This window comes from Colletotrichum spaethianum, assembly GCF_022836535.1.
Source record: "Colletotrichum spaethianum MAFF 239500 DNA, contig04, whole genome shotgun sequence".
In the NCBI taxonomy this organism is placed as follows: domain Eukaryota; kingdom Fungi; phylum Ascomycota; class Sordariomycetes; order Glomerellales; family Glomerellaceae; genus Colletotrichum; species Colletotrichum spaethianum.
The window spans coordinates 779277-792466 of record NW_026054774.1 but is presented as its reverse complement, the minus strand read 5'-3'; the positions used below and the strand labels follow the sequence as shown (position 1 = coordinate 792466).

At 55.0% G+C, this 13190-nt stretch overlaps 2 protein-coding genes and 1 non-coding gene across 3 annotated transcripts; 1 reads left to right on the top strand and 2 right to left on the bottom strand.

The window, feature by feature from the left end:
* Positions 1 to 1318: 1318 nt before the first annotated feature.
* ColSpa_tRNA_061 lies at positions 1319 to 1408 on the bottom strand. The gene is given in 2 exon segments: positions 1319 to 1353; positions 1371 to 1408. It is a non-coding gene; the product is annotated as a tRNA-His (tRNA).
* A 2380-nt stretch (positions 1409 to 3788) lies between these two features.
* ColSpa_02233 (uncharacterized protein) lies at positions 3789 to 4079 on the top strand (the record flags this gene model as incomplete). Its single annotated transcript, XM_049268445.1, has 2 exons — positions 3789 to 3820; positions 3857 to 4079. The coding sequence occupies 2 exons, from the start codon at positions 3789 to 3791 to the stop codon at positions 4077 to 4079; spliced, it is 255 nt and encodes an 84-aa protein (XP_049124402.1).
* Positions 4080 to 8205: 4126 nt separating this feature from the next.
* ColSpa_02232 (histidine protein kinase NIK1) lies at positions 8206 to 11451 on the bottom strand (the record flags this gene model as incomplete). Its single annotated transcript, XM_049268444.1, has 4 exons — positions 8206 to 8646; positions 8707 to 10209; positions 10272 to 11365; positions 11427 to 11451. The coding sequence occupies 4 exons, from the start codon at positions 11449 to 11451 to the stop codon at positions 8206 to 8208; spliced, it is 3063 nt and encodes a 1020-aa protein (XP_049124401.1).
* Between the last annotated feature and the right edge of the window lie 1739 nt (positions 11452 to 13190).

The following is a 13190-nucleotide window of genomic DNA, read 5'->3' as shown; positions in this document are numbered from 1 at the left end:
GAAGACGCAGCGATTGCGACACGGTCAATTCCAACATCTCGATCGCGAACGCCCATTCCTAGTCATCGAGATTGAGCAAATGCCACCAATTGTCCACGGGAAGATTAGACGCCAGTGCGTCAGAAGGGGCGGCATCCCATCTTGCTTTGTTTGGGATCTGATATCATTGTCCCTGATGAGACTCAGCAAAAGTCCGATCTGACTGTGGGAGGGGGTTTGGCGGTCATCTGGAAAACCGGTGCGGCATCGAAGAAGTTAAAGGAGACCCCCAAGAAAAGCTAGTGTCCATGGTAGGGGGAAGGTTGACAGTTTTCCGGTGCCCCACTCTCCAAGTGGGGCGGCTCAGCCAGGCCGCAAGGTTAGAAGTGCGATGTGAGAGGCCAGAGGAACCTCGCGGCTATAGCTGTACAGAGGTAACTGTACTCCGTATCGAGAAACGCTGGGTCCAAGAACGCGGCAACGACAACATACTGGATTCTCAGTTCACCATGCCTCTCATCTACCATACCTGGTACAAGATGCGGGCAGTTTCTGGCTGGCTGGGTGACTACCTACCTCGGGGTGTGGTTGGTAGATCATGTCCCAGACCGTGGGAGAGGTGTACCTACGTGCGGCCAGGCACACATATCTGCAAAAGACCATCGTACGGTGCGGTGCCGCAGGACGGTAATGTCAGGAACCTGCCCGGCCTAGGTTTCCCTTACTTGCCTCACTAGACCAAGCAACCCGCACGTCTCACGCTACCTCAAACACGTTGTTCGAGAAGGGTGAGGCAATCTCAGATCGCCGCGAACTGCAAGGTCAACATGGTAAAGTATGCTTGCAAGTTACCCATCACCTGTCTAGCTGCATCGGCGATAGAGATACCGGTACCTGTAGGTAGCAACCTGCCGACGTCTTCCCAGGATGCGACAGCAAACAGATCATCCGCGGGAGTCTGGACTAACGATACTTTTTCTCGCAAACTTGGCCCATGTGGAAAACATCCATCGACCATCCGTCTACCGAATGACGATCGGCCATGAAGAGTCAGGTGCTGGGGTTGAGCCGAAATGGCCGCGATACTTTTTGCAACCCTTGCCATACTTGTGCCGGTGCGTTAATCGAGTCTATCCGAGGATGCACGGGTCATCACGATCCGGAAGGAATCATCAAATGCAACATCATAAACGGTCGTGACTGTCGCCAAGATTGCAACCTCGACAAGATACGGAGAGAGTCGGTCAATACGGCACGCAGTGCGCAAAAGGGAGGCCACGATATGTGGAAGTGTATCCACAGCAGCAGCAGAAAAAGAGACAAAAAAGAATGTTTTCAATGCCCAGAGGCGGATTCGAACCGCCGTCAACACGGATCGCTGTATAGAAGAACCACAACGTATCATCCTAACCAACTAGACGATCTGGGCCACTGATTTTAGATGCTTGGAGACCACAGCTAACATTTTATATAGCTTTCTCGAGCCACCTGCAGCAACAGATTTCCCAACCTTGGGTGAGGGCCGCTCTCGGCTCACTGCAGCACTTGCCGGGTTGTTGTGATGAAGACTGGGGACTTCCACTCGAACGTGACTCTTATGTAATCGAATATGTACTCACCTCCGTGTCCCGGTGTTTTGGGGCGGGAGTGAGGGGCTTGGGCAACACTGCAATTCAGTCGCTGGCCAAACTGACCATCGACAAACCCGACCCGAGGACCCTACAAATCCCATTTCAATCCATCCTTGGACATCAGCATTCACGTGCACTAGATCCTGAGACGACACCGAGTTATCGCCTTTCCCTCGGCGTCCCCGTTTCCTGGATCGCCCAGCAGCCTGAGCCACCCCAGAGAGAAAAAGGTAGAATTCTCGCAAGCTTCCTGCCCTAGCCTACAGATTCGCCGTGCTGTGCAGCCTGGTCGACGACGAACATCGCAACAAAGAGTATCCGCATTTCCCACATTACGACACATTCAAGGCGAAAAGACAAAGGACAGAAAACTGGTAGAGGATAAAAAAAGAGGGCGGCTCCTCCCTCGAGACCCCCAAATCAGGCCACCTTCTCCCGTTTTTTTCAGCTATTTTTTACCTGTCGACCCTTTCGATTCGCTCGCCTCGTCGCCGTCCCCGAATATGGCCCCAGCGTCTCAGGAGCCCGAGTCCGCCTCCCCGACAACGACCAGGCCCGACGGCGAGTCGTCGGTGGATAATATTGCCCAGGTATGTTGTGTTGTCCGTATCTGCACGCGGTTTGGGACTCTGGCGGAGCAAGGGGGGCCAGCAGAGAGCGGATCACACTGAGGGCGCAGGACTTCTACCTCGGCCGTGGCCCCTTGGGCTCCCTGCCGCTTGTCCCCGTCAAACCTTTCCCCCTCCCTCTGTTCTGTTCAACTCCCCATTCCGCTTCCACGGCCTAGGTCCCACGCTCTCCGTCCTTTCTCTCCCGGCTATCATGCTTGCACGCATCCTGCCCCATTCGTCTCTCTCGGGCACGCCCCTCGGTCTTTCAAAACCCCGTCCATTAGAACCGAAGCGGTCTGGACCTTCCTTTGCGCTTCATAGGCGTTGTGGTGGGGTCCGGCTTCCACGATGGTGTCCAGACGGCGGCGCAAAGAGAGACAGACCTGAGCGGTCGGGGCTTGCTTGCTTGCACTGTAGTTGCGGCAGAAGAGAGGCTGGAGGGCAGATTGGCAGAAGGGGGGTGGCGCGATATGGGATACGTTACCTCGTACACTGTTCCAGGGCTGACCACGTTTGGCGCGCGTTCTAGGCCTATAGAGACCTCCTAAGGTACGCCCATTTGACGAGCATTTTTCCATCGTCTTTTTTTTTTCCCTTCCCTCCTCCCCGGTCCCTCGTCCGAAAGGGGCGACTGCCTGCCAGCACGTCCTTAGTACACGCGCCCCTGGCGTGACACACTGAAGCGCCCCCTCCACCCCTACCACAATGTCGAGAATGGCATGTCTGCACCCTGGACAAGACTCGGAGCTGCCTCCGAAGCTGCAATTCCGTGGAATGCGCAATGCAGTGCGAGCACCTGCCCAAAATTTCCCCTAGAATCCTTGCGCTGCGCAGCACCACCAATGCGCATTAAACCGTTCCTGGTCAAGACAGCGCCACAGCTATTCCATCTTTGTTATTCCTTCTCGTCGACGGCGCCCTCAGCCCTGAACCCTTCGGGTTTTGGCGTTGACTTGCGTCTCCTTGCCGCATCTGGACTCGAGTCTGGGCCAGCCGTGCAATTTTCGTGCCCGACCGTGGATGGTTCAAAGGGCAGAACTGCATTGATTTCTGTTTCAACCGAAAAAGCCATCAACACCATTCCCCGACCGGGCACTCTCTTACCGCTCCGACCGCGATGCCCTGTCTAGGACGGCGCATCGAAGCGAGACAACGATCCCATCGCCAGATCTGGGGAAGGGGGAGGCGCCCATGGGGGACTGTGGTACGACAATGTCCAATTCGCTGTCACAACTCGCTTGTGCCATGATGGCATTCGGTTACCGCTCCCGCAAGAAATGCCATCTCGGTGAAGTAGTTCTAGACCATCATCTCTGGTCCAGACCGTTCGCCCAGGGCTTGGAGGCGAATGTACTCTTCAACGTCTCACGCCCCCCGGGACTAATGCTCCCATTTCCGTCTCGGCCCATGGTCTTCGCGGCGCTCAAAGCCCTTTTCGAAATCGCACCCAATAGTCTGCGTTGCCAGCCATTCGGAACCACTGCCCTTTCCCCTCCATCTCCCGCTTGGGGGCTAGCCAAGCGGCCAGACCGAAAAGACAGATTCCCATGTTTCGTTGCCCATCGAGATGCACCCTCGTGACCGCTTTTCGCCAGGCGGGTTCCAGGAATCAGACTAACCGAGAACCGCATACAGAGGCGAACAGGCTGCCACCGCGCTCGAGACCAATCTGACAAACCTCGAGAGTAGACTCGACGCGCTGCTTGCCGCTTTCGAAGCCAACGAGAAATCCAAGCAGAACGGCGCCGCGGCACCGCAGGACAAGGACTTGAAGAGGCAGGACGGGACGACCCACTGTGGAACCTCTAACGGAGAGAAGGACGGCTCTGGGTCTAACGAGGCGGCGAAGAAACCGTAAGACGGGTTTGAGTATTCGATGCGCCGGGGTGCCTTAGATTGAGATGGACTGGGCGCACGAAGATAGGATCCAGCATTGTTTGCGCCTATCCATTCCTGTTGCGTCACGATATCGGCTTTTGCGGTCCTGAAAAGGAGCAAACAACGGGTTTTTTGCACCCAGCCGAGGTGCCGATAGCTCCGGATTGCCGCGAAGCGACGATCAATGTTGGATACTAGAAGGCCAAGGCTGAACCCCCCTCCTCTAGTGGTTCTTTTGTTCCGGCCGGCCTATCAAATGCATTCTCATTGACCACATCCTATCGCCCCCCCCCCCCCCCCCCAACGACCTTCATCAGATTGAAGCCATCCATTCGGCAGGCAAGCAGAAGTCCCTTTTTTCGATTTTGGTCACTATGCGAGATTGACGCGGGCACGTGGCCGAGTGGATTCTGGGGCTTATTTCTCTTTCCCTCCTTGGAGAGGCTCCCGGCAAAGATGTGATGGATTTGGTGGGCGGAAGAGATGCCGGAATCTTGGCATCCTCGCCACTCGCCTGATGTAACTCGTCCTGCAGATCCAGCCCAGCAACCACTCAACGCTCTCCTCCCTCGAGGTCTCCTTTTGCAAGTGATTGATAGTACTTCGCCTACACCGACGGGTGCTCGCGAGCACTGCAGCTATTTGTCTGGGGCCCCGGAGCAGATACTCCCATTCTCGCCCCCTCGCCGCCTTGATATGCCAAATTATCGAGGAAGAAGAAAAGATGCTGTTGTGTTTCGGTTCTTATCCTGTACCGTAGCTCCCTGTCGTGATTCCCCCCCCCCCCGAGGCTCGAGAAAGCTATCAGCTTTCCCTCGCACCCCCCACCACGGATCAAAGGCTCCTTTTCGTGATGAGAGGATGTCGGGTGATTGGAGGAGCCGGTTGTTAGCCTGGTACTTGGCAGTAGGACGTGTGTGTATATGCGGCGAATAATGCTTGTGTGCGTCCCCATTTGCGAGCCGCATACAGGAAGCAGCTCTGCGTTTGATGTGAGACTGGTGGCCAATCGGTTGGACCAAGACGACATGGTCCGTTCTGACTCGTCCCTGCGGGCACAGAGGGGTCGCAGGCCCGTTGGGCCTCCTTCCTGCCGTCTTGCTAGCCTTGCCTGGCCGGCCTGTCTTGGCTCGTGGGCATCTGGCTCTCGTCGAGGCGCGCCCCCCCTCGCGCGCGACCTTTGTGTTATTACCGTCTACGCCCGCGAGGGATTCCCGCGGGACAAGTCGCCTATGGTCTCGTGAGAGGAGGGGGTCTCGGGTAGATGAGAAGGGGGCGGGCGGTCGCCGGCGATACAGCGTGGCCTTTCGTTCCCACCCCCCTTGCTCGTCCGGTATGGTGCCCGTGGCGGCGGAAAAACGCAATCTGACATCTCGAGATCTCGGCCCGAGTCAGATTTCGGATGGGGGAGAGAAGGGAGGGGCTCTTCTTCCTTTTCTTTGCATGGTTAAACGGGCCCCATGTGCCCTGCCGGTGGCGGAAGGCGCTGCTGACTCGAAAGTGGCCGGTGTGGTTGGCCGGTGTTGCTGTGTTGTTGTGTTGATCGCGGGGTTGGGCGAGGCTGTGGCTCTGGCTGTTGATTCTCGCGACCGGGCCCCGGGGACTTGTTGCCACGGTCACGGGGACCTCTTCCCATCGTACCTCCGTCAGAGCAGGCATGATCGTACGCGTAGGATAGTTGGTCTGTCTTTCCGGGAATGACTTTGTTCTTCTGCCGGTGTGAAGTCTCCTTGAGGCGGAAGCCAGGAGCCTCTTTTCTCCCATCAATGTCCCCAGTATCTATCTCTCTGCCATGATCAGTCTGTGTCTACATGGCTGGTCTGGACTTGGAGCGAACTCTGTGTCCTCACACGGTCACTGACGAGGGTGCGGTCGAACGATGTGAATCATGCTGCTGTGCTTAGAAGTGATATTCAGGCAGGTTACTCAGAGAGTTTGAGGAGTATATAAATATACACATGGTCACCGGACGAGTTCTGATTCATCCGAACGTGACCGTTCACCCTATGCTATTCTGAACTGACTGGATCTATCCGTGGCCTTCCCTTGGCGCACATCGCATCTTCTCGTCTCGTTGTATCTTGCCACAGGGCGAGGAACTTCGTGAACAGCTCGTATCTCCTCCCAGTTGTGCTCCGCCCGATCTCGCCAGCAAATAAATCCAACTTCTGATTCTAAGCCGTCGAGGGGGCCATCATATAGGCGTGAATCCGGTTACGAGAATCCCATCTCTTCAGACAATAATGTCCGAGCCTGTGGTCGGAATAAAAAACCAGAACATGGAGACCCATGCTTGAGGTCTGCCCTTCTGGTCGAGCCCATGCAGCTTGCTGGTACGTTCGAGATCATACCGCGGCACCCTTGTTATTGAGGCCATGGAGAGGGAGCTGTCGACAGACCCCATCCGTTCTTACGGATACGAGCTCAAGTGGAAAATCTCAACTTTCCCTCTTCGTCTCCGTAGATAACCAGAAAGGAGGAGGATTTGGCCATCTTCAGCCCTGCTGACCGTTTACATGTCTTGAAGCAAGTCCTCTCCTCAGACCAGTTGAACGCACGAAAGGGGTGGGATCCGCGGGAAGGAACCTCGAGCACAGTCGGCGCGGCTGTTCAGACTCCAAACCAAAGACCTATGATATAAAACTACACCCAGCCACTTATTCGAGTGTGGAGGACGGAGCCATTGTGCGGGTGCGCTCTCCTATGGGACTACACGCACCAGAAACCATTGCAACGAGGGGTGGATGAAGACTACCATTAACCACACAACACGTATCGGTCGGCTGGACGAGAGGAAGAGGTTGCTACTCAGCTCGGCCTCATTTCTCTCCACAGCTTCTGTTTCATTCAGCGGTTGTAACTCAGTCGCGCCCCCCCCCCCCCCCCCCCCCCCACTCGACGTCAAGGGTCGTTCGCTGTGTTGGGTAGTCCGTCAGCATCGGCCTCGACGACTGCGAGGATGGACATGGAGGAATAGGGCGGCCAGAACAGCAACTGGAAAGGAGACCCGAGCCTCAAGCACCAAAAGGTGCTTGTTCGTACACTCTGATGCTCACAGCCTTGTGCTGCACTCGGTGGATACCAATAGCCTCCCCCAGACGCACGCATACCGTAAAGGCCACAATCACAAGACGGGAAAGAAGCTCGTCGAGAGTCTGGGTATTTGGCCGGACCAAAACGGTCCGGCCTTTTTGATATCAATGATGTAAAGTCTGTCCCATCCTATGACACCCTTGTTGCTTGGTAACCCGCTCGAAGCGGGAAAATAAACACAACCCCGTCTCTCTCCCTCTCGTCCCGCTGTCCACCTCCAATGCCCAGTCTCGAGAAAAACAGAAACCCGTTTCTCAATCGTCTCCATCTTGTCAGTGAAACCCCAACCAGAGGCGGGCGACTTTGCAACCCCTGGTCGGGTAAACCTGCCACAGAAGTCAAAGCCCGCAACCGCCGTTGTTCAACCCGTTGCAGAGAGCCAGAAGCAACTAGTCCACATTGCTGACTGCACAACTGTTCTTCGTGTCGCAACTACGGCAGCCATAAATAAAACTACAATGGAAGGTTAACGAGAAGGTGAAGAATGAGGGCAGCGCCACACCTGCCCTTGCCCCTTTGATAAACAAGAGCATGAAAAACAAAAGATAAAAACTCCCAACGACCTCCCCCCACCCTGGAGCCCGAATGCCCCCGTCTGTGTGCGTACCCATCTTGAGATTTGAGTGACCAACCAAGTAAAGACTAGCCGCTTTCTTTGTGTGCTGGAACACTATGCACACCCGCGTTTATAACGAAACTCGAAAAATAGAAGGTGCCCATTCTCTCCGAGAATACCTTCTGCCGCTGGAAGGAGACCGTGCCGTGTCGTGTATGTAGATGATGCGTCTGGTATGTGGGACATGTCGGGTACAAACGGGGAAGCGGCGATGCCCATTGTGTTGTCTCCATCAATGCTCTTATATAACTTTGGTGGGTATCTCATCGACAAAAACGATGTCTGGTCGTTGTTTACTCGGGTCGCCACTTGCGTTTTTTCTGAGCCTGTCCCTGCACATCCCAGTTAGGAACTATGTGACCTCAGTAGCAGCTGCGCGCACGAACAAGAAACCAAGTTAGCTTGTTAGGCTGCGCGAGTCGGAAAGGCCATTACGTGCCCTAGAGATGGGATCTTCCTGATCCGCCGAGACCAAAGCTGGGCTGGCCGGGCTGGGTCCCATAATTGGTTCTTTTGAAGTGAAGGATCTGGTTTCTAGAGGCGGGCGAAGATGAGACTGGGGATGCTCGTTGGTGCTAGCCTTGACTCTCGACTGCTGAGCCATGTCCCTCTCTCGGTTCTTCTCCAGCAACTGACCGCCAAGAGTCGCGCACTTGAGGATGGTCTGAATGAGGTGGTTCTGCTGCAGAGGTTTGGACAGGTACTCGTCCATCTGTGCCTGGATGCATTTTTCACGATCACCCATCATGGCGTGGGCTGTCAAAGCAATGATAGGAGTACGGTGCGAGCCTAGGCTTCGCTCGTACTCACGGATCTTGCCTGTCGCCTCAAAACCGCCCTACGGGGTGGGATTAGCTTGCACTCGAGATTGACTACAAATAGAAATCCCGGGACTTACCATGATTGGCATCTGAACATCCATCAGAATGACATCAAACTTCTTCCTCTTGATGGCCTCAACAGCCTCGAGACCGTTGCCGACAACGGTGACGACGTGGTGGTACTTCTCGAGAATCTTGACGGCAAGCCTCTGATTGACTCGGTTATCCTCAGCAAGCAGGATTTCAAACGACTTGGTGTTGTCGGCCAGGGACGGCGTGGCGCGGTTCTCGAGGGCAGGAATCATACCGTTGCCGAGATCGACAGCGGTACAAGGCGTGGTCATGTACGACGTGATTCCCAAGTCCAAGCAAGACTTGAGGTTGACATGGACAACGGGCGCCAGGAGCACAATCGGCAGGTACTTGAAGTCGTCCACTGATCTGAGCCTCCGGGCCGTGTCGATGGAGTCGACGATGATGACATCGTACGGCATGGCCTGGGCGTCCCGAACGCCGGTGAGCAACGGGTTCTTCTCCGACTCAACAACGACAGGCTTCAAGCCAATGGTGGACAGCATCGTCTTGATCTGAGTTCCATAGCCGGACTGCGCCTTGTCGACGAAGAGAACCTCGTGATCTTTGTACGGCTTGATCTGCTTCTCAATGGACTCGACGCCGAGGTCCGACAGGCGAACGCGACACGTGAAGTGAAATTCACTCCCTTGTCCATGCTGGCTCTTGACCCACAAGTCGCCGCCCATGAGCTTAACGAGACGCTTCGAGATGGACAAGCCTAGACCGGTACCGCCGAACTTCCTGGTCATGGAGCCATCGGCCTGCTGGAACGTGTCGAAAATGAGATCAAGCTTGTCTGCTGCAATGCCAATACCAGTGTCAGTTACGATGAACTCAATGGCGTACTGGTCAGGGTTGCAGGCCCAAACCACAGGATCGGCCTTCTTGATCGTCAAGCTGACTTCGCCGTGCTCAGTGAACTTGATGGCGTTGCCGACCAGGTTGAGGATAATCTGCCTAAGACGGAATGAATCTCCGATAACGTGGTCTGGCACCGAGCTATCGACGCGATAGGTCAGGTCGAGGAATTTTTCGTTCGCCTTGACGGCTAGAGTCTTGAGGGCGTTGAACACAGTTCCACGTAACGTGTACGGAATTTCCTCAATGACCATCCTGCGAGCCTCAATCTTGGACAAATCCAAGATGTCGTCAATAATTGTCAAGAGACTGTTTGCTAGACTGTTGACGATGTTCAGCATCTCTCGTTGGTACTGTGTCAAGTCCGTATCCAGCGTCAGCTGGGTCATGCCGATAATGCCGTTCATGGGTGTGCGAATCTCGTGAGACATGTTTGCCAGGAACTCCGATTTCGTCTTGTTGGCTAGTTCTGCTGCTTCACGAGCTTGCGTATTCCTTTGGATACTATCCCGTAAATTGGACACCATTTGATTGATCTTTCGTTTAAGTTCGTCCATTTCACCGGAGGCTTCTACTTCGACAAGTTTCGTGAAGTCCCCGTCTGTCGCGAGGTTTGTAATATCCGAGAATGCGCGTACTTGGGTTGTCTGTTTCGTCTTTGTTAGTCTCGAGATCTGGGCTGAAGGGAGGGCCGGCTGTTCGAGCTCACCAAATTACTAGCCATAGTATTGACGTCCGTCGTGATCTCACGCCAACGGCCCTTCAAACCTGCTGGGTCTGCTTGAGCGCCCATCTTGCCGTCGACGCCGACATCCCTGGCCACTCTTTGTACCTCGTTGCAGAAGTTGGAAAGCCTGTCAACCATGTTGTTTATGGTTTCCTTGAGGACCCGTATTTCTCCTTGCGCCTCTACCTCGATCTTTTGGCTCATGTCACCGTTGGCAATGGCCTGCGTGACTGTTGAAATGCTTCGGACCTGTAACGTAAGGTTCGATGCCATGGTATTGACGTTTTCGGTGAGATCTTTCCATTTGCCTTCCACGTTGTCGACTTGGGCTTGTCCGCCGAGAGTGCCATCGGTGCCGACCTCCCTGGCGACTTTGCTAACCTCGAAAGCGAAGGTTCCAAGACGGTCAACCATGGTGTTGATGGTGTTCTTGAGATCGAGGATTTCACCTCTCACGGGCACTCTGATCTTTTCGGTAAGGTCGCCATTCGCGACGGCGGTGGTAACCTTAGCAATCGCGCGCACTTGTGTTGTCAAGTTCATCGCCATGCCGTTGACGTTCTCAGTGAGGTCTCTCCAGGTTCCCTCAACGTCATGAACGGTGGCCTGGCCGCCAAGCCTGCCTTCCGTGCCGACCTCTCTAGCAATCTTTGTAACCTCGCGGGCGAATTGTTGAAGCTGGTTCACCATGGAGTTGATGGTTGACTTGAGATCGAAGATTTCGCCCCGGCAATCCGCCTGAACCTTTTGCGTAAGGTCACCCTTAGCCACAGCAGTCGTCACCTTGATGATGTCTCGCACTTGTGTCGTTAAATTATTTGCCATGGCGTTGACGTTGACCGTTAGTTCGTTCCACATGCCCTTGACCCCTTCGACATCAGCTTGACCACCAAGGATACCCTCAGTTCCGACATCGCGAGCGACTCGAGTGACTTCGGAGGCAAAAGTTCGCAGTTGATCTACCATGGTGTTGATGGTTTGTTGCAGTTGCAGGATTTCTCCTCTGGCGGGGCGTTCGATTTTCTTGGTTAAGTCACCGTGAGCGACAGCAGTGGTTACCGATGCGATTTCTCGCACTGCATGGTGTCAGTACAGCGGCACAACGTGCAGCGGGTGAGGAAGGGGGAGGGAACTAACCTTGATCCGTGAGATTTTGAGCCATTACGTTTACTGTTCCCATTTATCAGCAAATTGCCACGAAAAAGCCGGGTTGCGTTCCGGGCATACCGTTGTCCGTGAGTTCTTTCCAAGTGCCGTCGACACCTTCGATGCGAGCCTGACCGCCGAGCAAACCCTCGGTTCCGACTTCGCGGGCGACGCGGGAGACTTCGCTTGAGAAAACCTGTAGCTGATCCATCATGGTGTTGATTGTCCGTTTGAAAGTTGTGATTTCGGGGTCCATTTCGACAGTGTTCATGCGAACCTTCTTGGAGAGGTCTCCGCGCGCAACAGCTGTAACAATCTCACCGATCTCTCGCAGGGCCTTCTGGAAGGCCTCGTTTGCCTTTTGGTGCTTCCATAGTTCCCTTTCCAGAGTGGCGACTCGTTCTTGTTCGATCTTGAAGAACGCTTGTTCCTGGAGTTCCTTCTGCTCGAGAAGCTGGGCGCTAACGCTGCTGATTTCTTGTCTGGCACTGGAAATACCCTTCTCCTGGTCAAGGACCTTCTCTTGCAAGCTTTCCAAGGCTTCGTCAGTCAGCGGGCTGTCTGCGAGGCTTGGGTCGGCTGTGGCGGTACCTTCGCGTTGGAACTTGGGCCTGGGAACCGGGCGGCTGTTGGACGATGATGGTGATGTGCCGTCGGAGTCGTCGCCAAAGATGGAGTCATGGACTTCGTTGGGCGTCTCCGGGAAGGCCACAGAGGCGTGGGCCCGGCTCTCGAGTTTTTCGATTCGTTGGGCGAGCTTGGCGAGTTCGTTCTCAAGACTGCGTTTTGCGGGGGTATCACGACCGGGGAGCTCGACTCGCGCATCGACCTTGAAGGGAAGAGACATGGGCGTCGTGCCATCGGCGGCAAGGGATTGCACGATGGCCGCGGCAGCGGCCAGTGCTGAATCGTCGACCATGTTGGAGTTCTTGAGGACGCTGTTGAATCGACAAGCAGAGCAGAAACACTGCTTGTGATGTTTGTCGAGTGGGGGGGGGTTGGAGAGGGTCGCGGAGCGGTAGGCCGAGGCTGGAGGGGGTTTGATGGGCGGGTGTAGATCAAGAAGAGTCGTGGTCAACCGGCAGCATATTAGCTCAGTGAGTGCCTGGAACCGAAGTGAATATCGATAAACCGTATCCTGTAGGTGGTAGGGGCAGAGTCTTCCTACTCGCCTGAACCAGGTTGATTCAAGGCGTCAAAGACAACAGCGCTCCTGTTTTTTTCTGCGGAGCGGAAGTGATATGGGTAGGGGAGTTTGGGGGTGGGAGGGAAGGAAGGAAGGACAGAAGTGGTGTTGGTGGGTTGATAATATGAAAAGGCACGAGGGTGAGGTGAAAAGGCAACGAAACGAGCAAATAGGGAGTAGACACGCCCCCAAAGTGGTCAGGCGGATAAGGCAGGACGAGTGAGCTGCTAGAGGCTAAAAGTCGCGAAAGAGTAGGGAGCAGAGCAAAAGAAGGACCACAGGCGCAGGACTAGGAGGAGAGGAGATAAGGCGGGACATGAAGTAAGTACCTTAACAGGGGGGGAGGCAAACGGATACCATAACGGGTTAAGGAGGGCGGATGTAGGGATTGGGGTGGGATGGGATTGGCGAGGGGGGCCTTGGAGAAGAGGTGGAGAGGAGGATTGGTCGACGAGGCGAACGGTGAAGCTCGAGAGACGACACGGGTGAGTGTGACCTGTGGTGCAGCACTCGACTTCTTTGTCTCCCCTCTCCCAGTCTCCATTCTCCTCCCTCTCTCTGTCTACACT